The 24,647-nt window shown below is 48.9% G+C and overlaps 1 protein-coding gene across 3 annotated transcripts in view; it reads right to left on the bottom strand.

Moving 5' to 3' along the window:
- The window catches only part of ESRRB (estrogen related receptor beta), a 175,105-nt gene that overhangs the window by 10,452 nt on the left and 140,006 nt on the right, over nucleotides 1–24,647 (bottom strand). For all 3 annotated transcript variants that reach the window (XM_061181121.1, XM_061181122.1, XM_061181120.1), the window contains 2 exons: nucleotides 8,375–8,485; nucleotides 7,339–7,500 (listed from right to left, as the gene is read on the bottom strand). In XM_061181121.1, coding sequence (XP_061037104.1) covers nucleotides 7,339–7,500; nucleotides 8,375–8,485 — 273 coding nt within the window. The remainder of the gene's footprint in view (nucleotides 1–7,338; nucleotides 7,501–8,374; nucleotides 8,486–24,647) is intronic.

Below are 24,647 nucleotides of genomic sequence, written 5' to 3'. Positions count from 1 at the left end.
AACAGTAGTGCGTGCACACAGTAGTGCCTGCTTCAGAGAGTCACTGTGAGGTCTAAATGAGACCATGATTACAAAACATACATTTACTGAGCTCTTACTATTATTATTAATGATGAGAAGAAAGTCTTCATCTGCAAAATGAGAATGACACACTGGAACTGTATTATATATGCACTTAACTCAGGTAAAGTCAATTCACATCTTGATTTAAGAGAAAGAAAAAAAAAAAGGAAGGAAGGAAGGGAGCAGCGAGGGAAGCAGGGAGGGAGGAGGAGAGTTGATTTTCAAATACCTTGGTCACTAAACACAAGGCAGTAACTTCAACCAGAAACTCAGTGATGGGTTCCAAGACGGACCGCACCAGATGTACCAAAAAGGAAAGGTATCCACAAAGCCATTGCACTATGCACCTGTCATGGACAACTGAAATTAAGGGAGCTCCACGGGTAATTTTGCTTATGTAGGACTCTTTACTTGCTGACCTAGAACCTAACCCCACTTAGATGCAGTGTTCTGACTCGGGGTGCGGTGAGGATGAAAAGAGACGGCCGTGGGAAGCACCTAACACCTCCCCCTACACAGAGCTGGTGCTCAGTACACCTGAACGAGGAAGGTAGTGACGGCTGTAGCTGTTACTATTACTGTTGTTGCTGTTGTTAGCATGCTAGTGACGTGATTCTTCTCCCCCGCCCCCAGACTGGAGGCCCGGGGCGGTTCCGAGCCTCTGGATTGGCCCATCCCTCTGGGTTTTCTTGGAGTCTATTCCACCCTCATCTGCTGTCCTCTGTCTCTACAAGCCACTGTCCCTCCCTGTTTTCCAACCAGTGCAACAACCAGTGTCCAACTGTAAGGGGCACCCAGGGGAGGAAGCCCCCCTTCGCTCAGCAGGTACCCCTTTCCCAGTAAACACCCTTTTTAGTCTGACTATCACAGTTCGCAGGCCGATCTGCACAACCCGGACCTGGGATCACCACCCGGCTGCTGGCATCCCCGGGTGATCACCCACAGAGCTGGAGCGATTACACTGCCGACACGGGGTGAGCGGGGATTGATGCGCCTTCTCGGGGGAGAGGCTGTGGCACAGAGGGGTCAGGTGCTCGTGCGTTGTCGTCCGGATCCCAGAGTGGGAGCGGGTGAGCAGCTGCCCGTGGTGGCGGGGAGAGCCGGGTGGTAATGAAAGATAGATAGAAATGGACATCCAATTTCCCTTATCGGGCCTCTGAGCAGGAGAGGCCTGGGGCGACATTAATTAACAGATACCAATCAGCCAGCACGGGGGGTGTGTGTACGTAGGGACGTGTGGGACTGCACTGGGGGTGCGGGTCTGAAGGCAGACAGACTGGGAGGGAAGATGTAGGAGGTGGACGGGGCAAAATTAATAGACAATTGAATTGGAAGGTGGCAGAGAGGGAGGGTGAGGTAGGAGCTAGGCTTCTGGAAACGAAAGACAAAAGATTCACGAGAGGCTCACGGCTAGAAGAACATAAGCGGCACACTCTGCCCCCTCGTTCACGCCCCACATACTTTCTGAGCACCTACTAAGTGCCAGGCCCCGTGCTAGGCACCAGGGACAGAATGGCCAGCTGGAACCAGAGCCGATCCCTGCCTTCAAGAGCTCAGTCAAGAGGGAAAGCCACACCCCAAGTTACTGCGTGTCCCCAGGAGGTTACAGCTGTAAGAAGAGCTCCAGTGAGATGAAGGGCTGAGAACATGCAACGGGGGAATTTGGCCCAAATGAGAGAGTCCGGGGAACTCTGCAGAAGAGGAGACTTTGCAGCTGAGCTCTGAAGGGCGAGGTGGAGCCCTGAAGGGGTGTGTCTGATCAGACCGCTGTCACTCCTGTGCCCCGGGCTCCCGGGAGCACGGGCACCAAGCCGCTCACCTTCCGAGCCCCACTACCAAGCGCCCAGCCTGGTGCAAAGGGGCCCCACAAACATTCCTGGCACAGAGGCAAGAATGGACAGATGCCACCAGGCCTCGACTCCTGGGTGACGAGAAGATGGGCCAGAAGAACATGGTTGGACCCTCTTAGTCCTCTAGACATGAGTCCGGATTTAGCTGCCTTGGCTTATCATGCCTGAGTCAGAGACAGGTCTACAGGGCAGGTCGGTGGCAGGCGGTGGGGTGGAGGGGGGGATGGAGCACCTTGGGGATGTGGGACCACCACCTGAGGGTGTCCTGAGGCCTGTGTGCACACCCCCTGCTAGGCTGGTTTGAGGAGTGACTCAGCCCCTGACTCTTCTCTTCTTCCTTGAGCTTCTTCAGAAGGAGCCAGAAATAGCTTTGAAAATCCAGGTGCACACCCCGAAGTGCTGCACAGCAGACAGAGGCTGCTTCGTTTTGTGCAAGGTCAGGGGGGAAATATTGGATATTTTCTAATATTTGAAATAGCTCAAATATTTTCTAATGTTTGACAAAAGAAACACAAGAAGGAAAAATGAGAAATAAAACTTATCTCTAGGAGAAAGGAGGGGGAGGGGATGGGGATGGAGGTGAGAGTTCTGCCTACGCGTTTTTGTCTAGTTCTGGCTTTTGAACCTGTCCGTGTTGAAGAAGTGACATTAAATCAAGCATAACATAAAAGGCATTCTCCCTTCAACCTAGCAATCTCACTGCTAGGAATTTCTCCTAGAAAGAAAAGTATGCATAAACATACAAAGATAAACGTGAAAAGGCTGCTTGTTAGATCTGTTTGTAAGGACCCAAAGCAGGCGACAACCTAAATGTAACCTATGTACTATATGTACTTACTATATAAATGTAATAAAATGTAATTATTAGCTAGATGAATGGAACAGTAGAAGCCACTAGAGAGAATAAGGAAGAACCATGATGGATGTAGAAAGATACTCATTGCCCAAGAAAGATGTTAACTATTAAGGGCACAGACGCCAGAGCCAGCCCGTCTGTTGGAATCCTAGCTTTGCTGACCACTGGCTGTGACCCTGGGCACGTTTTCTGTGCCCCAGTTTCCTCATCTGTAAAATGGGAATAATAATAGTACTTACCTCATTGGGTTGTTTGGATTAAATGAGCTAACGTGTGGACCGCTTAGAACACGGCTTAGCATATAGTAAATGCTACTATTTCATATAACTAAATGAAAAAAGCAGAGTGTAAAGCAGTGTTATAGTATGAACGATGGCAGGGAGGGGATACACACACAGTGGCTATACACCTACACAAATTCCCAGAATGATGCTTAAGAAAGATGCGTATTTGGAACACATCACTTCCACCCCTCTGCCACATCTTTACTGGAAGCACATATTCTTTCTTTTATTAAACCCAAACAAAGGAGCTGATGCACTCCTCCCTGCCCTTCAGCAATGCACCCTTCACTTCTGCGTTCCTGTGCTGGGCTGGGTCTCCTCCATCAGGTGATCAGCAATTCGGGGGCAGAGGGGCTGCTGGGAGAGGCTACGTGTAGCCCGTGCCCCTGGGGCTCTCCCAGCTGGCTGCCCACTCCCACCTCTCCCACCTTGAGCTCTGCTGCCCCCGGAAAGTTGCTTTATCTGCACCAACTGATCTAATAACATTCAGGCTCTTCCCAAGCCCCCATCCCCCAGTGATTTGACAGCATGAGCTTCTAGAATTTAAAAAAAAAAAAAAAGAGCACATAATTTGTGACAAGTGGAGTTCATAATCTGTTAATTTATTATCGTTTCTGTCGACCTGGAGGGCCATTAGCAGAGGTAATAAAGGGAGATGTAATTATAGGATCTGAGGCCACTCCAGACACAGCTGCTGTCACTCGGCAGCCCATATTTCATTGGCCGCTGGTGTTCTTCTCTCCCCAGTGTGAGCCAGACGGTGGCTTCCTGGTAGCAGGGTCTCTGAGGGGCCCTCCGCTAGGAGGCCTCCTGGGGGGTCCCCTGCAGAGGCCGTGCACATGTCAGGCTGGGCTGGGCAGGGCCAGCCGGAGGAGGCTGTCCTGGCGGGGGCACCCTTGGGGCTGCCTGGGCTGGGAGGATAACACCTAATAACATCTGCAGGCTGCAATTCATCAAGTGATACCCACTGCCTGTGAATGTTTGCTGCCTCTTGTTCTAATCTCTCGCTCATGGGGAAAAGAGGTGGACACTCCAAAGACTTGGGCTTGTTCTCTGGGCAGCCCAATACTTGGAAAATTCAGCTCAAGGGAAAAGTCTATGCTGGGGTGGGCAACTTCAGACTGACTCAAACCAAAGAGTGGCTGCTGTTCCGGGGGAACCACAAGCAGCCCCAGCTTTCCCACGGAACTCACCCTTGCAAAAGTGTCCTGTGTGTTCAGTAATATGGGGAAAAGGGAGGGGAGTGCTGGGAATGAGTTCGCGCTCAAATGAGCCTTCCTTCCGGCTAAGCTGGCTACTCAGTGCCCGCATCTGTGCACAGCACTGAATGTCCCTCTGGACTTTTCCTGCATGGCCACTTGCCCATCAATCCTGAAGGCCTAACTCCTGTTCTACTCTCTCCCCCGAAGCCCGTGGCATCCCTCCTGCCTCTGCACTCCATTTTGTGGTTCTTCCTGCTGCATTCTAACTAAGCATGTGCCTTCCCACGTGTGAGACACAGGAGGTGGGAAATAGGTGGGTAGAGAGGAAACAAGATTGGCCGTGGGGGGATAACTGTTGAAGCAGGGTAATGGGGAGGTTCATCATACTCTTTGGTCTACCTTTGTTTGAAATTTTCCATGAAAAACTTTTTCGGTTTTTTTTTTTTAATTATCTAACTTATTCCCAAATGAGACCCTTAGGGCAGCAATTAATCTAATTCTTTAGACGGGCCACAGCTCCTAGCAAGAGAGCTTACATACAGTTAATGCTCAATAAATGCATGCAAGAGCAAGTAGGAAGCACCCTCTGTGTGCCAGGCTCTGGATTAGACGATACTGAGGCATGAAATGTGGTATCCTGCGCTTAATTCAGGGCAGCGGCTTGGGCTCCTCTCCAGAGCTCTAACCTGAGCCGTCTTAAGAAGCCAGTCCTTCTGTCTGTCCAGGGACCAAGATGGACAGTTGCTGACACAAGTCCCAGGATGGGGCCCTGGCTTGTATCCTCCCTACTCAACCTGCCCTCTTTCTCATTTTCTTTCTCATTCTCTTACCAGGTCTTCAGATAAGTTTTCCATCTAATCTGAGATGGGATTAAGTCAATTAGTTTAACTATATCAGGCACTTGATTATGTCATCACCCTTAATATGAGGTTTACATGCAGTAGCAGGAGACCCTATTAATTAATTTTACCTTAAACACTAGAAGGTCAGGCCCAAATAATTCAGCATGCAAATGTATGCAAAATAGGCAAATTAGCATTTGAGACAGACAAATGAGCCCCTATGTTTATTTTATTTTTTAAGCAAAAAGAATTCAGCTTTGGACAAGGAGAAATGATGATGTGAAAGGAGGCTTTTAATACTATTAGCAACGACAACGACCATGGTCACAGCCTCTGCCATTTATCAGGTTCCAGCTCTGTGCGGGGCCTGGGCTAAGCGAGCCAGTTCCTCCCAGCAACCCAGTGAGGGAGGCTCTACTACTCACAGGTGGGGACCCTGACGCACAGAAAAACGAAGCATCTCGCACAGAGCCAGTAAGGACAGAGCTGGGATGAGAGGCCAGGTCTGCCTGAATCCAAAGTCTGTGCCCTCGGCAACCATTCTGCTCTGCCCACTGCCCTCTTGGTTGGGCACAGACGGGAGGTGGAGCTGGGAGGTGAGAAGGAAAATGGGTGCAAGGGAGGCACTGTCTCCTGGTTCTACTCTACCCCCTGGGGGTTACTGTGGGCACAAGGTGGTAGAAGAAGCAGGCAGTGACCCACGGGCCCGCCAGGAGCCACTCCTGAGCCGTGGCTGCGATGCAGTACCTGCTCAGCCTGGAAGAGGAGTGTATGATGGGAAGGGGGTGTGTGCAGGGGGAGCTGTGCCTAACTTGGCCCTGGGTTAGTGGAGCAATCCAGGCTGAGGTGTCTTAAGCAGTGGCCTGACCCCACATTGGTGCTGAATCAGCGCAGGGCAGATTCAAAAACTACTGAGTGTGTAATCCCAAGAGGCTGAGCTCCTTAGTAAGGGCGCTCCAGCCCAGATCCCCAGGGAGCCCACCCGTGAGTCAGGGAGTCCCTGTGGAAGGAATTCTAGGCTTCTTGCCAGCTAAGTGACACCAGCACCCCCTCTGAGCCGTTGTCCGCAGGATGGCTCCTTCCTGTAAGCTGTGCCCATAACATCTTATATAAGGACTTTCTGACTTGCCCCAATCAACTGTGGGCCTTGGCATCTAAAGTTTCGGACACCTTTGCTATATAACCATGCATGCTGTATTCATCTTTCAGAGCCGGTGGCAAACACAGAAAGGATCTACAGACAGGAAGATAAACTGTCCCACATTACAAAGCTAGGAAGAATCTGAGTCCATGGTAGGTCACTGCCAGAGAAGAACAGGATGTCTCCCCAACACTGTGAGCCAAGCTGTTAGAACCGCAAAGGAATAAACTGCACAGACTTTAGAAAGCTCCCCAAGAAGGGTGTAATGCAGAATATGTGGGTATCGGAGTCTACAAAAACAAATTAAAAATCAGCTCCCTCCCTTTATCCAGAATGAAAAAGACTGAAAGAGGGGTTTGGAGCCACATGCAATGAAGAGAAGTCCGGACCACCCAAAACACGTTCGTAACATGCACTTTTCATGCCAGAAATGATCTTAAAGTCATAGAATCCAAACTAAGAGACAGGCCTCCCTTAAGATCAGGCAAATGGCAAGAGCGAGCACGCAGCTGATGTCAGGATGTGCCAAAGCATCATACACACGCTCGCATTTCATCCCCACGTCAAAGCCCATGAAGGAGGTACTGCTGGTACTTTCTGTTTGCAGAGAGGTCCGGCGACCTGCCTTGGGTTACACAGCTAGCAAGTTGCAGACCCAGAACCTGAATCCCAATCTGATTCCAAAGTGCATGTTCTTAACCATTCCACTTCACCTGCCTCTAATAGGAAACAAGAGAGTCAATCCCTCTTCTGTGTTGTTTTCCAGTATATTTCCAATAAGATTTAGGATAAAACCCTGTTCTTTGTTTGGCCTTTAAGGATTCAAAGAACTTGCTCTGATTATTACCTATTGTAGAAGCAATCATACCCCTGCATAATCCATTCTGAAGAGCCCCCAGCAGTTCAGGAACAACACTGGACCTTCCAAACAACTGCTCACCTCCAATCCCACAAAGAGAGAAAGGAGGCCAGAGAAAAGTAGTCTTGCCAAGATTCCACAGGGCTCCTGGGTCATGGACTCCCACGCATAAGAACCAGAGCCACGGGGAGAGCGGCTGTGAGTCTCTGACTACACCCTCCCCCAGTCCTATGGGACTCACCTGGGATGTGCTTGGCCCAGCCAATAATGACCACGAGCTCCCTGTCTGCCAGATCACAGAGAGTGGTCAGAGCCTTGATGTCGCCCTCTGGCATGCCAGGGGGTGGCATGGCGTAGAGTTTGTCCGGCTCAGCCACCAGCAGGTAGGAGACGATTTTAGTCACTGCAACAACAAAAGGGAGAATGTAAATGCCTGGGAAAAGAGGAAAGGGGCCAAGATGGAACCTGAGATGGCTCAGGAAGAAAAGTCGGGTTCCGAGGAGCCCCAGGAAGTTCAAACATGGCTAAAAACCCCCCTCCATTCCTCCCTCCCTCCCTCCCTTTCTTCCTTTCCTCCCTCCCTCCCTCTTTCTTTCTCTCTTTCTCTCTCTCTTTCTTTCTCGCTCTCTTTCTCTCTCTCTCTCTCTTTCTTTCTTTCCTTCTATTTTATTGATGATAGTTGATTTACGATGTGTTAATTTCTGCTATACAGCAAAGTGACTCAGTTATACATATATACATTTTTTTTAATATTCTTTTCCATTATGGTTTATCCCAGAACATTGACTATAGTTCCCTGTGCTCTACAGTAGGACCTTGTTGTCCATCCATTCTATATGTAATAGTCTGTTTGCATCTGCTAACTCCAAACTCCCAGTCCATCCCTTCCCTACCACCTCCCTCCCTTTCTGACTCCACAGAGCTGCTGGCAGTGATGATTTGGGCTCTTGGGAAATATCCCAACAAGGGAAGTTGCCTGGTGAATTCTCTTGAGAGGAACGTGATTTGAGTGGGAGGTGAGGGGACATGTTCTGGATGCTGGGCCCATGCCTTCTTAGGATCATGCTGCATTTGGAGCTACATTCTGTGAATGCCATAGGAAAGGTCTTCTGAATGAAGCCTGAAGTACCCGATACCTATACCAGACACTGATGCCCCTCCCCGTGACCCTCAGTGCCCCATAACCCAGCAGTGTGAAGATGGCATTTCCCCAAAGGGACACCAGATGTTCCAGGAACAGATGCTGGCAAGAGGGGCAGGGACTGCCCTGCACTCACATGGCTTTTTAGCAGGAGTAGAAATCTGTAAGCTCAGGTACGGGCTGCTCTCTGAGTCCAGCCGTCGCTTGTATTTCTGGCGGCCTCCACGCACTCGGTCAAGGCGCACACCTTTTGGGGAGGAAAGGGAGAAGGTCTCAGAGTTGTTCAACATCACCAGGGGTGTTAGCGCTGACTTTGGAATTTCAGCAATGGCTAAATCTTCAGGGCTACACCCTGATCGATGGCTTTTTTTACAGCTGCCACGTGGCCAGCCTCAGGCCAGGTGGTTGGACAATCCTAAGATAATTGTCTTCACAGTAAAGGCCCATCCCGGTTGCCCTAGGCCTGGCCCTGCCTCTCTGGAGTCAACATCCTCCTGAAATCCATCCCAAGCAACCTTCAGCTCTTGAGTCTTTCTGTCTCCAAAAGACAAAGCACAACAAACACGCTCTTCCAACGGCTGGGGAAAGAAAACACGTCGTTTTAGATCTGCTGTGAATCCAGGCTGGACTGAGTTAGCTTACCAAGAGAGGAAAGGAATCCCTGCCACGGGCGGCCCCTCCAAAGAGCTATAACAAAGATCTGCAAACTTCTCACATAAGAAGCATCTAGATGGGCACTCGTTACAAATGTCAACTTCTGGATCCCTCCCTCAGAGATTCCAGGATTCAGTTCTGTCTGTCTATACAAACGCCCCACGGGATGAGGATGCTGGCTGTCCTGGCCACACCAGGAACACCAGTGCCCGGAAGGCTCTCAACAGCAGGTACAAAAGCAGCTGTGGCCATTCCACACTGACATCCATTTCCAGGAGTGAGGCCCTATCCTAGGGAGACAGACCCTTTATTGTCACTGGGTCCATACCACCTTCAAGAGTCCTGCCCACCCACAGCTCCTGCTGTCTGGACAGAGCTGTTGGTACCATTTGACAACCCCACTAGCAGGCAGGGCGGACAGGGGATAAGGCACATGCGTGCCTTGCCCTCCAGGGGGCTCCTCACCCAAGGGCACACAAGCCTGTGTGTGGCCACCAACCTATGTGACCTGACATGAAAAGATGGATGGGACCCATCGACTGAGCTCCAAGTGAGAACTAACACAGAAAGCAGAGCGGCTCTCCTTTCCTTACCGTGAAATGGACCTTGACTAAAACACATAAGAAGTCAGAGAGAGACCCAGAGTCCCCAGAGGGAGCAAGCTCGGTGGCTTCAACTCCTCCTCCTTTCCCCAAAGGTCAACAGCATCATGGGCACAGAGCCCCAGTCCGGTGATCTTCGGGGCCCTGTCTTTCCCCGGCACTTCCTCCTGCCGGTCCTACCTTCTTCTATCTTCCTAGCCCACGGGGGTGCTCGGAGGGCCAGGAGGATGCTGTAAGCACACCCAGCCAGGCTGCCTGAGGGGACTGTCTTTTGGGGGCCAATCAATGCTCGGCATTTCATCAGCAGCGTCCTTTTTACCCCACAGCCTGGCACTTTTGTATTTGATGCTGAATATGGCTGTAGTGAACTTTTTTCCCCAGGAAAGGGTCTACCCAGCATCCCACCCCTGCTTCCTATTTCAAGGCAATTCCCCTGTTGTGAGTCTTCTTACTGGGGAGGGTAGCAGTAGTGCTCTCAGCCGCAGGGGTGTGGGCAGCCCTGGGTCAGACTCTCCTGATTACTGCATCTCCCGTGCCTGGGCTCTCGGGGGCTTCCCTTGGTCCTTGTCTGGCTAAGTGTGGTCCTTGAGCCTCCTGACGGGCTTGCGATGAACTCCCCTTCTGCTTCGAGAGTCAGAATGGGTTGCAACTGACCACCTCTATAGTGGGTTCTCTGGGACAAGACACTGAGATAAGGACATGAATGTAGGCAGTTTATTTTGGAGGTGTTCTCAGGAAGAAAGTCAATAATGACCACAGCTTCCTAGCGGATGCAGCTGTATAATCCACTTCCATCAGTACCTCGGACCTTGAAGGGGCAGCCGAATCCCATCCAGCACAAGACCAAACCCACGTGCTGATGAGACTCTGGCTCACCCCTCCCCCTTCTGTGAGGGTAGAAGGAGCAGGCACATAAGGGCAGGAAGGAGGACAGTTCCTCCCTTTGGGGAAAAGGTTTTTGGGGAGAAGCTCCCTGTTTGGAAGAGTTTTCTTGACCCCATCCTGTGACACAGCCACAGAGCCGCTCAGCCCTGCCTACTACACCCGAGGCGAGTCAAACCCTCCACCACGCTTCTCCCCCTGGAAAGCTGGCAAGACCAAGAGTGAAAATGCCAAGCATCAGGCATAAAGGACCGTGAGGACCCCAGTTTCCTGAGCACCTACTATGTGCCAGGGTCTGACTGGGAGTCCAAGATGAGCCCCTTCCCCACTTCACTGACTTTGTCTGCTAGATGCCAGTCTCATGAGCTTCCCCCTCACGCCCAGGCTGCCTGATCCCAGACAGATGTCAGCAGGAGAGTGAACTGCTCCACAAAAGTAAAAAGAGGCGCCCATCCCTCAGCAAGGCGAGAAGATGGGCAGATGCCACCTCTGTCGCGGCCTCCATGTGGAATACTCTCTGTCCTGATACAGGGCGTGGCTCTCCGTGGGTGTTCAAGAAAGTCTTGACACATACAGGAATGGATATGCCTCCACCCAGGCTGGGTGCTTCTTCCTGGGCTCCAATAACACACTGGGCTTCCCCTAACGACTAGGCGCCCTTTACAGCCAGAGGCTGCTCACCATCCTACTCCAGGGACTGTGTGGCACCCAATGTGCCACGTGGGTGCTTAGAAAATGTGAGCTGTTACTCTGACCATCACTGTCATCATTATTATTACTCTTCCCCTGTGCTGCATACAACCCTCTGATCAAAGTCACATTGATAGTGATAATGAGAACAGCCTAGCTTATGGAGGACTTTCTGTATGCGTTGCCCTATTTAAGCCACAGCATATAAAGCAGGTGCTATTATCCCCATTTTACAAACAAGAAAAACTGAGGCTCACAGAGATTTAGCAATTTGCCCAATAAATGAGCCAATATCCAAGCTCTTTGCCATTCCAGGGTATGACTTCCCAGGGCAAAGCAGGTATAAACTCTCTAAATTTTCTCCACCAGATCTTTATAGCAAAATGGTCAATAGCTCCAATCAATAAGTGTATCAATTAACAGGTTATTCTGTTTAAAAAAAAAAAAGAAGCCTGTTGTGTTTGATTATGCACAAATTGATGCCTGGTATGAGGTGTGTTTGTTCTCCTTGCTTCCTGTCTGCTTCCCAAGTCCTACTCTGAGCACAAACCCAAGTCACTCAAGCCCACGGGATCCAGTGATCAAGGTCCCCTTATGAGTTGCGTGGCCTGAGCCAAGCTGGCGCTCGTGGCCTTGGTCTGGGATACAGGGGAGGAGGCAATGGTAGTAACAACTCTGCTCACCACATGTGGCTTTTGTGACAAATGGCATCATAGTGGGAAAATTATTGGTAAATTGGGAAGTGGTGTCAGTAGCCGGGTGAGGCCATCACTCCCATGGCTCTGTGCTCTGACACCCACCTGGCACTTCACATGCCACCTCCAATTCAGTGGGCTCTTGGAGAACAGGGCCCAGGTGTGCCCCATTTTCTGAGTTCTCCCTTCCCCCCTACACTGCCCCACAGTCAGGGTTTATGAAAGACCATTTAGGGTAGAGGGGTCCTGGGGCACAGACCCAGGCTGGGGTTGAGCAGATGGGCCCCCACCTAAGTGACCTGCCCATACCATCAGAGGTACCCTTGAAGGCCCAGTTCAACTATTATCTCTACCGGGAAACCTTTCCAGAGTCCCCTGGCAGAGCTGGCCACGCCATTCTTGGGCTCCCTTTGTTCTTTGTCTATACAGCAACCGAGGTCAAAACAACTCTTCACCGTCATACACTATATGCCCATCTCCCTGGTGGACAGTGGGCAACTTCTGGACAGGACTTTCATTTATCGTTGCAGCCCAAGCTCAGCACACGGCCTGTGGTCAGTACTCAAGTGTCTGAGTAAAATGACGTGCCCAGTTAAAATGAAGCTCTTCAGAGTTAAGAAACGAAAGAATCTCAGGGTCTGATCCTTGCCCCAGCTTCCATTTGTCTCTCCAGCCTCCAGAAATTCACTCTCTCAAGGCAGCCTATTCCTCATGAAACTTTCTCCTTGTATTGAGCTAAATTCTTTCTCCAGATCACTCCTTACCCTGCATCTCATCCAACAAGACCACCTCCCTTCCATAAGACAACCCTTTATGGACTTGAACATCCTTGGGCATCCACCTCCTATGCTCAAGTACCCTTTATGGTCTACATTTGTACAGTGTTTTAGGCCAGCCACCTCCTCGCCTTCCACACATTTGTCTGTACTGATGCGACCTGATGCGAGAAAGGTCAGCCCCTCAAGGGCAGAGACAGTGGACAGAGGTCTGAATTCCTTTGCACTCTGCCTAAACAGACATTGGTCTATGTTTATACTTATTATCTGCCAATGTGTGTTTTTTGGGGGACTTCCCTGGTGGCACAGTGGTTAAGAATCCGCCTGCCAATGCAGGGGACACAGGTTCGAGCCCTGGTCCAGGAAGATCCCACATGCCACGGAACTACCAAACCCGTGCGCCGCAACTACTGAGCCTCTGCTCTAGAGCCCACGAGCCACAACTACTGAGCCTGCGTGCCACAAGTACTGAAGCCCGTGTGCCTAGAGCCCGTGCTCCACAACAAGAGAAGCCACCACAATAAGAAGCCCGCGCACTGCAGCAAAGAGTAGCCCCCGCTTGTTGCAACTAGAGAAAGCCGTGCGCAGCAATGAAGACCCTAAGCAGCCAAAATAGATAAATAAAATAAATAAATTTATCAAAAAAAAAAAAAGAAGCAGCCCCTCCCCAAGAGGTAATACAGCAAGATGTTGTATCATGAATCCTTTAGAAGTGGATCAATAAATACTAACAGTTGGATTTGGCAGACATTATTAGTTTCCTACCCAATTTCATTCCATTCCCCCCTTCCATGCTAACAGAGACTGGATTTTCTTCATAGGCACATAGGGCTTTCTTCATAGAGAGCCCTAGCCAGTCCCAGCATTCCTGTTCCCCACTTTCCCAATTTCCCTGGTAAACAAGGCTGGTCATATGACCTGGTTCTGGCCAATGGGATGTAAGGTGAAGTCCATGGTGGGGGCTTCTGGGAATTGTTTTGCTTTTCTGGTAAAAGAGACAGACATAGTTGGTGCAGCTCTTTTTGCCCTTCTGCCCTGACCTGGAAGATGAAGCCTAGAGCTGTGGCAACCACCTTGTAACAATGAGGCAGCCATGTGGGGACACCAAAGAACACCAGAGAAGAAAGGCAGAGCCTGAGCCCTTGATGCTGTGGCTGAGAAGCCTGTGCAATTGCCCATTTCTGGTCTTCTTCTTAGGTGGGGCAATCAATCTCATTTATCGATGCTTAAGCCACTAGCAGTCAAGTTCTCTGTAACTTGCAGCAGAAAGCAATTTTCGCTGATAAAATGGGTAATTACTTTTTAAATTAGGATGCTTAAGTCTTACAAACAGCAAATGGAAAAAAATAAAGGCAGGGACTTGAACCTGAAATAAGAATTGCCTTATTGTTTGTGTTCTTATATTAGTGAAATATCTAAAAAAGTAGGCTCAGGGAGCATATTAAAATACCAATTAACTTACAATTGCTGTCCAGGATTATTAGATTATATCATCTTATTGATACTTTCTGAATTTAAAAAAGCATCAATAATATTCTCATGTAGAGTATACCAGAGCTCCAAATACTATAATAAATACTTATCCTTTGTTTTAACTACAGTTCAACACTGTTTCATCTTTTAACACGTGCAGGCCAAAATTTAAGTATTCATAAGTGTGTCATGAATACGTGGTGAGCGCTCAATAAATGTTAGCCAATATAATTATTATTAAAAATATCAATACTTCACCCTTGAAACTGTTCCGTATCTTGACTGTATCAAAGCAAATATTCTGGCTGTGATATTGTACTATAGTTTAGCAAGAAGTTACCATTGGGAGTAACTGGGTAAAGGGTACATGAGATCTCTCTGTATTATTTCTTACAACTGCATATGAATCTATAATTATATCAAAATTTAAAAGGTTAATTAAAAATTTGTTTAACTACTTGTGGAAATGTAACCCAGCGATTCCACTCCTAGGTCTATACTCAAAAGAATTGAAATCAGGACCTCAAACAGATACTCATCTGCAAATGTTCATGGCGGTATTATTCACAATAGCCAAAAGGTAGAAGCAACCCAAGTATCCTTTCTTTTTTTTTCAAAGGTCCTTTTTAAAATTTTTTTTAATTTTAAGTTTTTTTTTGGCTGAGCTGTGTGGCTTGTGGGATCTTAGTTCCCCGACCAGGGATCGAACCCAGGCCCTGGCAGTGAAAGTGCCGAGTCCTAACCACTGGACCACCAGGGAATTCCCCAACCTAAGTATCCATCGACACACAATGTGGAATTATACGTACAATGGAATATTATTCAGTCATGAAAAAAGAATGAAGTTCTGATACATGCTATGGCATGGATGAACCTTGAAAATATTATGCTAAGTGAAATAAGCCAGACACAAAAGGAGAGATGTTGTAGGATTTCATTTATAAGAAATAACTCGAATAGACAGAAAGTAGATTGGAGAATCCCAGGGGCTGGGGGTAGGGGAGAAAGGGGAGTTATAGTATAGTTTCTATTTGGGATGATGAAGAAGTGTTGGAAACAGGTAGTGGTGATGGTTGCAAAACACTGAACGTGCTTAATGCCACTGAATTGTATGTATACTTAAAAATGATTTTTAGGGAATTCCCTGGCAGTCCAGTGGTTAGGACTCAGCACTTTCACTGCAGTGGCCCAGGTTCAATATCTGGTTGGGGAACTAGGATCCCACAATCACACAGCTCGGCCGGAAAACAAAGAAAAGGTTTTTAAAAGGTGAATTTTGTTGAATACGTTTTGCCACAATTAAAAAAACAATGTAATATACCTAAAACCAGTGAATTGTACAGTTTAAATGGGTGAATTATATCTCAATAAAGCTATTAAAAGATTTTAAAAAATACTTCACTTTTCTCTGATTAGTGGAATTAAATAACATAAAATGTATGAAACATAGTAATGTGCTCAGTACACAGTAGGCCCTCAATAGTAATCTCTTTCCTTTCATCTGCCTATGAAAGTGGTAGTGTCTGCCTTGAACTGCTAGCTTTCTTCATGGGAAGAGAGAGAAACACACCCCCTTAGTTATAACTACCGTAGGTCAGATGTGTTAAACAAAACTCTCAAGAAACTAAGGTTCAGAGAGGTTGAATATTGTGCCCAGGGCACACAGCGCCAACACAGGTACTCTCTTGAATATGCTTGGCTGCAGCCATATAGTCCCCAACCCCCAGCAGTCTCATCACTAGGCTGGTGCCCCTGTATCTGCAGTGTCCAATCCCACTTCCCAGCTCAGGGCACAGGAAAGAGCAAAGAAACTGCTGGGCTGCTCTGGGGAAGAAACTGCCTGCGGGGAGGGGAGTGGGGCTCCCCCAAGCCCCTGCCCCATCTACTGACCTATCCACACTGCAGGCACATCAGAGCAGTCAGGGCCTGCGGCTGCCGCGTCCTGGATCAGATGTCCACTTGCTGACTTGATAAGATCAGGCTTCTGACTTTTTTCTTAATGGAAGTAAAATAATTCCTGCTTCCCTCCAACTCCCCCCCTTCTCCTCGGTCGCCCTCCCTAAGCTGGACGAGATCCCAGCCTTTCAGAAGTAAAAATAGCAGAGTGTGCAGGGGCGGCAGCAGCGGGGGGCAGTTTTAAGTTTCTTTCTTTTATCCCAGTCACTAAAAATAACCGGTTAAAGTTCAGAAAAGCGTGGCCCTGCACCTGGCCCCCAGCCTGTCCCAGGCACTGCCCCGTCACATTTCTCTTCCCACAGGAAAGGCTCAGACAAGGCAGAGAGGGAGAGGTTCTGAGCCTGTGTCCTTCTCCTGCCTCCTCTGCAGAGCTGCTATCCTGACACTGCAAAGCTGTCATGGTCAAGACTCTTCTCTTCCCCTTACCTAGAAACCTGCCCCCCACACACACACCCAATTTAATGTCCTTGGTTTATTAAGGATGTGTGCAATGCTTTACAGTTTACAAAGCTATTTCCATATGTCATTTGATCTGTGTAACAAAATTGAGGGAGGGAGAACACATGATGATTATTATTATTCCCATGTGAAAACTGAGGCTCAGAAAGGTCAGGTGACTTTCTCAGGGTCACACAGCCAGGAAAGGTCTGAGGGAGGATCTGAACCTTAATCTCTAAGTCCTATCTCCTTTGCCCTGAACTTGAGACCACCTACCCTGTATGATTGTCAGAATGCCCTGGAAGCCTTTGAACTACACAGACCTTAAGGACTTAACCACTTCGAGGTTCTAAGTCAATAGGGGAGATGTACAGGAATGGATAATTTTGCAATGCTCCTCTAATGATTCTGACTACCTACCAGGTCTGGGGAGCATGCACTAAACCTATTTTATGCAGTACTTTTGTCTAACCAGTGTTCCTTCCAGGAGACTTAGGTGTTGACTCTCTACCTATAAGTTCTACCAAACTATAGCTGACCCATCTCCAGAAAGAGGAACAAACCACACAAAAGGTGATAGGAGTACTCTGGGCTCCTGAGGGCCCAGGGGCTGTGGGTCACGTGGACACACTGATGGACACCCCAGCCCAGCAGAATGCCCTGCCTAAACACTCATCTACACCCCCCGCACGATCTGAGCTCCCTTCAGCCACCTGTCTGGCAGGAGGTCCTGGGTGACAGGTGAGCTCACCTTGCTGCCTCCGACAGGACAGCTATCTCGGGCTGCCTCTTACCCTGGTGCCATATCATAATGGTGAAGAGTGCCTCACTCCTGACTCACTGTAAGCCGAGAGAGCCTTGCGGGTGGATAAACACACATGCCAACTCATATTCCAGGGCTTGTGCCAGCTGCTCCAGGATGGGTAAGATGGTACTGGGTGATGAGACCCTGGCCTTCTGCTTATTAAGGAAGTGTCCGCTCTCCTGCTGCTCTCTCCTCTGGATCCTTCTCACCCAGGGCACTGTGTCCCCAGGGACATTTCAGTAGGGCTGTGCTATCCTTGCATTCCCAGCTGCCAAAAAGTCTCTAAAACTGAACACCTAACCAGGAAAGACTATTTCAGCTCAGCCTTCCTTTCCATTCCCTTCCTCTTTTTCCCACTTTGAGGAAGGGCTATAGGCTTTGCTACTGGCCAAGGCATCTCAATGAGTTGGATTGGGCTTCTTAGAAGGAATTCTTGTAAAACCAAGGAGACTAGATTCCACCCAGCTCTGTTATTTACTAGCTGCATGGCCTTGGGCAAATCACTTAAACTCAGTTGCACTAGATCAGACATGGCAAAAAGCTGTCAGCTGTGCCACCACCCTCCATTTCCTAGTCTGTGGCAGACATTGCTAATCAGTCACAGCACTCTTGCCTACTGATCCCAGGCACTGCCTAAGAAGCCTTTCAATCATGCATTCTAGGCAGCTGCTCCCAACCCCACAGTTGACAGTCCAGCTAAAAGCAATTTGCCATCCTGGAGCCAGCTCATTGTACTCAAAAGTCAAGTCCAGCAGGATCCAAGACCAACATGGGTAAGGCAGATTAGGAAAGCATCTTTACAGTAGCAGGTTAAGTAAGTAAGTAAGTAAGTAAGTAAATAAATAAATAATATATATTTTAATGACACAGAAGTGCAAACCATAAAGGAAAAGACTGATACATTCAATTTATTAAAATTACTAACTTCTGTTCATCAAAGGATGCCATAAAGAGAAGAAAGCTACAAATGAGATTTTTACAACACCAGCTACTGAAAAAATGACTCATAAAAATGACAAGAATATATAAAGATTTCTAAATAAAGTAGAAAATTTGGGAAAAGGCTCAGACAAGTACCTCACAGAATACAACTCTGTTTACTCCTTTACATACTGTCTGTGGCCACTTTCACATTACAACAGCAGATTTAAATAGTTAAGACAGGGACCTTTTGGCCCACAAAGCCTAAAATATGTATCCGGCTGACTCCTGTAATACAGAAATGAAAATAAATGAATTATAGCACCATGCAACGAGAAGCATTCATCTCAGAAGTACTGATTAAAATAATTAAGATGCAGAAGAATATGTATAGTATAATTTCATTTAAAACTGAAAAACGTGATATGATTTGAGATACAAATATATGATAAAACTATAAAGAAAGGCAAGGGAAAATAACGTGAAATCAGGATAATAGTTGCCCCTGAAAGTAACGAATGCGGGCTCAGGCACAGAGGGAATCTCAAAAGTAAGGGTAAAATTTCTTTTTCTTAGACTGGGTGGAAGGTATCAATATTCTTCCTACTTCACATATGTTTTTGGCAAATGACAATGCCTGTCCTTTAAAATATGTTATTCTTTTCCCATCCCAACATAGTTTTAGCTGGACACATGGCATCCCAGCTAAAGACTACAATTCCCAGACATCCTTGCAAAGACGTGTGGCCGAGTGACTAGATTCCACCAATGGGCTGTGAATGGAAGGAACTTGTACCACTCTGGGTCCTGCCCTTCGAGGGATTGGATATAGGCTTTTCTTACTTTTGGCTGTCTGGGAGATGGGTCCACAAGTGGAAACCACTTGCTAAGGATGGCAAAGCCGCCAACCAATCCTGGATCACCTTAGACCTATTGGACTGTTATATGAGAGATGAGAGAGAATTAAAGTTCTATCTTGCTTAAGTTTGAGTTTTTTGCTTTGAGGGAGGAAGGGAGTCTCTTTGTACAGAAGTTTAGCCTTACCTTAACTAATATAACATACTATAAACATTTTTCTGAATCTACTCGATGCTTACTTTTTAAAAAAAAATATTTTATTTATTTATTTATTTTGGCTGTGCTGGGTCTTTGTGGCACGCAGGATCTCTTAGTTGCGGCACGCATGTGGGATCTAGTTCTCCGACCAGGGATTGAACCTGGGCCCCCCGCATTGGGAGCACGAAGTCCCACTGACTGGACCACCAGGGAAGTCCCTCGACGCTTACTTTTTAAGGAAGTGTTTTGTTTGTTTTCATTTTTATTTTTAAAGTGGATAGATATATAGTAAGTGCTGTCAACCCTTCAGGAAAGTTTTGTTGAGAAAGGGAGCAGGGTAAGGTAGCAGCAGCTGAACAGAGATAAAGTTTGGATCAAAATACATTTGTGGGGTTTTTTTTGTTTGTTTGTTTGTTTTTAATTTATTTATCTATTTTTGGCTGCATTGGGTCTTCATTGCTGCGCGCAGGCTTTCTCTAGTTGCGGCAAGCAGGGGCTACTCTTTGTTGCGGCGCACGGGCTTCTCATTGCGGTGGCTTCTCTTGTTGCGGAGCACGGGCTCTAGGCGCGCGGGCTTCAGTAGTTGCAGCACGCAGGCTCAGTAGTTGTGGCTCGCGGGCTCTAGAGTGCAGGCTCAGTAGTTGTGGCGCACGGGCTTAGTTGCTCTGCGGCATGTGGATCTTCCCGGACCAGGGCTCGAACCCCTGTCCCCTGCATCGGCAGGTGGATTCTTAATCACTGTGCCACCAGGGAAGCCCAATTTGTGGGTTTTTTAAATTAAATTCTGTTTGGGTGCTGATGAAAATGATCCAGCAGTGAGGAAGGGTTTGATGGGGTTGGAAGCTGACATGATACTATAGGAGTGAAGTCCCTAATAAAGAAAGAGGAATGCGATTCAGCGCAGAGATGGGGAGACCGGCTTTTGATAGGAACAGAAATACCTCTAACAAGAGTGAAGACAGAAAACAAGTAGGTAGGTTTGTGGATTCAACAGCAGGAGGTTTAGAAATTCCCCACTTGACTGTTTCTATTTTCTCAAGCAAATATGAAGCAAGGTCATCAGCCAAGGAGCAGGGAAAGAGGCTACAGGAGATTCAAAACTGCCTTCTGAAACACAGAAGAAACCAGTGATGTAACATGATGCAGAGTATCTTAAATCAGTAACTAACATTTTACTCTGTGGTACAACTCTAGGGGCTTTCCCTGGTGAATCGGGAGCAAGATGAAACGCAACTAACTACTATCATTCCCATTTTACAGAGGAGGAAAGGGAGGCTTAAATAAGTTAGTAAATCACCCAAGGAGCGGATAAATGATGCCGCTGGGGTTTTACCGTGTCTGTATGACCACTGAACCTGTTATCCAATGTCCGACGAGCCAGAAGCCCTGAATGAACAGTAATAAGGGCTCAGCACAGACAAGACCATCTCCTGTGACTTCATTCAATTAACACTTCCCCAACCAGAGGTCATCAAGTCATCGTGCCTGAGTGGCCCAAGGCGTGAGGCCACATGGGAAGATCTTGTGAGGTGTCAGATGTGTGTGCGTGAGCATGTGTGTGTGTGTGTGTGTGTGTGTAGGGTGGAAAATGGTTCGGGGGATACAAACAGCCATCAGAGTTCTTGGGCTCTAGTTCAAAACTATTCTTTGAAGTGCTCAAGAGTTGTTTTGTTTCAGAACACTAATGTATTTTGGAAAAGAAAAAGAATTTTTAAAGGCAAGTCATCTCTCATCCTCTTTCTTCATTCACAGGGCCAGAAAAGTGGTATTTCTGGCATGGGCTAGAGGCGGGATACTCTATAAATACAAAGCCATTAAATCCCATGCAGCGGGCACCTGATCAGGGCCTCCTTTTAATTTCCTGACATGAGCTGGCCACTAACCCAATTACCCAGCATCCCCGGAGGAGCCCTCCGCCTTCCCAACAAGCACAAAGAGATTGAGAGCGTATTGCATGGATGTCAGCCCAGCTTTCACTGAAATCAAATATCTTTTAGAAAACACTTGGGGAAAGGCAGACCAGGGGCTGAGGGGAGGAGGAAATGAAGCGGGCCCGGGAGGCTGGTGGCCTGAGGGAGGTAAAGTGAGGTGAACAGAAGGCGAAGTTTGCAGGGACAGTCTGTGCGGGAAGATTTGCAGAATTCCCAGATGTACGGGTGCCCCCTGTGAAATGCAGCAAATGGTTTTCCAGGTCCTCCTGGCTTAGAGGCCGTCAGGCCACACCCTCACCTATCGGGGAGAGCTTCTCCATGGTCCTCCCAAGGGACCCTCTCATCCTCATTTTAGACCCCAGACGGGGTCAGCCTAAGGCGATGCCACCTCTAAGACTCCCACCAGCCAATCCAGGAGGAAAATCAAGGCAGCTGGACACTAGTATGCCCCGCCTAACACAATGGGCGCAAACGAGAGTATCTTTGAATCCAATGCTACTTTAACACGCCCAGGAAGCTGACATTTTAAAGCGGTCCCACAGCAGATCTTACCAAGGAGTTGTCCCATCTGGTCCTCACCTTGACCTAGTGACAGAGAGCAGGTTTCAACACCCCTGCTCCACAGGTGAAGAAATGCAGGCCCAGGCGCGTAAGCGAGAAATAATAGACACAGCAAGGATACCTAAGAGCCAGGGGGGGACACAGGCACTGACTCCTAGCCCAGAGCAGATTTTGTGTTCAGTTTCTTATAAAGAGAATCATCACTCTTTTCTCTGAAAATACAGATTTTCATACACGGGATTTGCTTGAAGCAAGACAGACCCTTGGACATCACCTGTGTTCCACAGCCGATGCTTCCAGAACTGACAGCAGCCTCGAGGCAGAGGCTGAGCCAAAGAAAGCCCCACTTCTGACCTTTTCCCTGGCAGTTGCTGGGCCCCCCCAAATCACGTGGCAATCTCTCAGGTTATTTTACTTAAGAAAGGAAAGACCGAATAAGGCATCCAGAGCTGCTGGACAGAAGAGGGAAACAGCGTTCTGATATGTAGGTGAGATGGGGAGGAGGGGGAGGCTGGCCTTCCATTCTCCCCTTCTCCATCCCCCTCCCCCAGAAGACCCAGGACCCCAGCCCCTGGCTCCCCGATGTCGAGGAGCCTTGAAGATGGGGGGGCACCTGGGGAAGGCTGGAGTCTGCATTTCAGAGTCAGGTCAGAGTCTGAGGGAGACAGAGGGAGGCTGGGCGCCTGCACATGATGGGGGGTGGCGGGAACGGGCACCTAAACAAAAGCAGGAGGCAGGGCAGCTGCCTGGCAGGGACACAGGCTTCTCAAGGAGGCATGCTCCTCTTAAGGGGCCGGTCCCCGTGGAGCTTCAGATCCCAGGATCTTGCCAAGGCTCTGTACTGCGGGGAAGAGCTAAACGAAGGCGCTCGGAGCTTTGTGTCATCTTCCCCCGTCAGCAGCGGGGGCAGGGCAGAGCCGGGGAGGGGAGCCTTCTGGTGACTGCCCTTCTCCTGGGGCAGAGCTCCTGAGGGACCTCGGGCTGGGCCCCCGGGAAGTTCAGCTCAGCACACCTGCCCGGCTCCCGCCACCAGCCTCAGATGCCCACCATGCGTGTGCTCCCCACCTGAGGCTGTCGTTCCCCCAGCACCCCACACCATCATCCTGGGACACACAGCATCCATCTCACTCCTTTTAAGTAGCTGGCGGGGTGCCTGGCCTGCTGTTGCCGATGGATTGCGTCCCTGGCCACCTGCTTCTCTGCCTCTGTGGATCCCCTCATCATTCTGCCTTTCTGGGGCGCCACTGGGAAGCACCCCTACTCTCTTCCCAGCACTGGGTAGCCCCTCAAGAGACTCTGTTCAAAGGTTGCAAGGTGGTCCAGGGATTTCAAGTGGCGGTCCCCACTTTTTCCTTATCTCTCCCTCCCTGCTCATAATCCTGGGGGGAGGGCGAGGTGGCCTGGGATTGGAAGCCTCCCCACCCCTGACCTGGGCCATGGGGAGCAGACACAGCAGAGCAGGGAGAAGCTCCAGGCTCCAGGCTCTGGGACCAGCTCCCTTCAAACCAGCGTGAGTCCCTGCAGGACTCAATTTTGTCTCCCTTCAAATTCAGGAGTATATTGATAGCAATCAGCTTCTTCTGTTCCAAGCTCCTCAGACGCTGTGAAGTAAGCCAAGAAAGGCTACACGCTCCAACCAGGAAAGGCTGTTGGACAGCTGGCCCCTGCCTGAGTCAGGGCCCTCACACCTGGCTTCCCAGAACATCCTTACAAACTTAAGAGCAGAGTCTCTCCAAGGCTGACAAAGCCTTGGGTTGGTTCCCAGCAGCATGCAGAGGGGGAAGTCAGGAGACCAGCGCTGAGGCACGCTTCTGAGGGCCTCTGTGCCTCAGTTTCCTCATCTGTGAACCCCAGGATGCTCTGGAGGAGCAGAAAGAACAGAAGACAGAGGACCTGGTTCAGCCACTAGCTGGGGTCACACCCTACACAGGGGTAGACCAAAACTGGGGAGAATCAAAATGAACAGACACAGTCTTTCAGCAGGTCCAGCGCAGCCTGTTTCTAATCTAGAAAGAGAGCTGTTTCTTCAGTTGATCCCCCAGTGGAGCAGCTGGCATGTGAATAAGGGCTGAGTGGCCTCCTCCATCTCAAAAGGGTTGCATGAAACAACTAGTAAGAAACGCAGTTTAAAGGTCGATGTGCCATGTTGACACGGGTGGTGGAGGAACTGGGCTGAGCTGAGGTGAAGGGGGAGCCCGGAATGCAAAACAGAGGGAGTCCCCGATTTCCACATCACAACAACGTCCAAGTCGTCCTACTAACAAAGCACCTTAGATTCGGGCCCTCTTCCCAGAGGGCACCTGGAAGCCAGGATGGGAGGAGGGCCTCGGGCTCTTAAAGGCTGGGCTGGGCTCCAGAAGCCCCTCCCAGTGAGGGCCTGCATTCCAGTCCCGCCCCTTCCTCTTCTCTCCCAGCCCCTCTGGATCAGACAATCTGATCATCAGCACACACCTCTTTTCCTGACTCCTCTCATTTCTGGAAGGATCCCAGGGCCCAGAGTCATAAAAGCTGATCTGTAGAAATTGCCACTGGCTCCCCTTGAAAGCAGGGGAAGGGGAGAAACACACACACACACACACACACACACACACACACACACACACACACTACCCATCTCCAAAAATGGCACTAAACGAGGTTCATCAGCGTCAGCAGATCAACAGGGAAGGTGGTGCAGGAGACCGAGAGCCGTGCTGTCCTAATAATGAGAGCCACAGGTCACTTAAAATTCTCTAGTAGCCACACTGAAGAAGGTAAAAAGAAGCTGTGATATCAATGTCATAATATGTTTTGTTTAATCCAATATGTCCAGAATATCATCATCTCAACATGTAATCATTTAAAAAATTATTACTACAATATTTTACGCTCCTTTTTATCATCTTAGTAAGTCTTCAAAATCTGGTGTGTATTTTACACTTAGAAGACGTGGCTCACGCTGCCGTGTTGGATGGCAGGGCTCTAGAGGA

Source organism: Eubalaena glacialis, chromosome 2 (genome assembly GCF_028564815.1).
Source record: "Eubalaena glacialis isolate mEubGla1 chromosome 2, mEubGla1.1.hap2.+ XY, whole genome shotgun sequence".
NCBI lineage: Eukaryota > Metazoa > Chordata > Mammalia > Artiodactyla > Balaenidae > Eubalaena > Eubalaena glacialis.
This window is presented reverse-complemented; position numbering and strand designations above follow the sequence as displayed.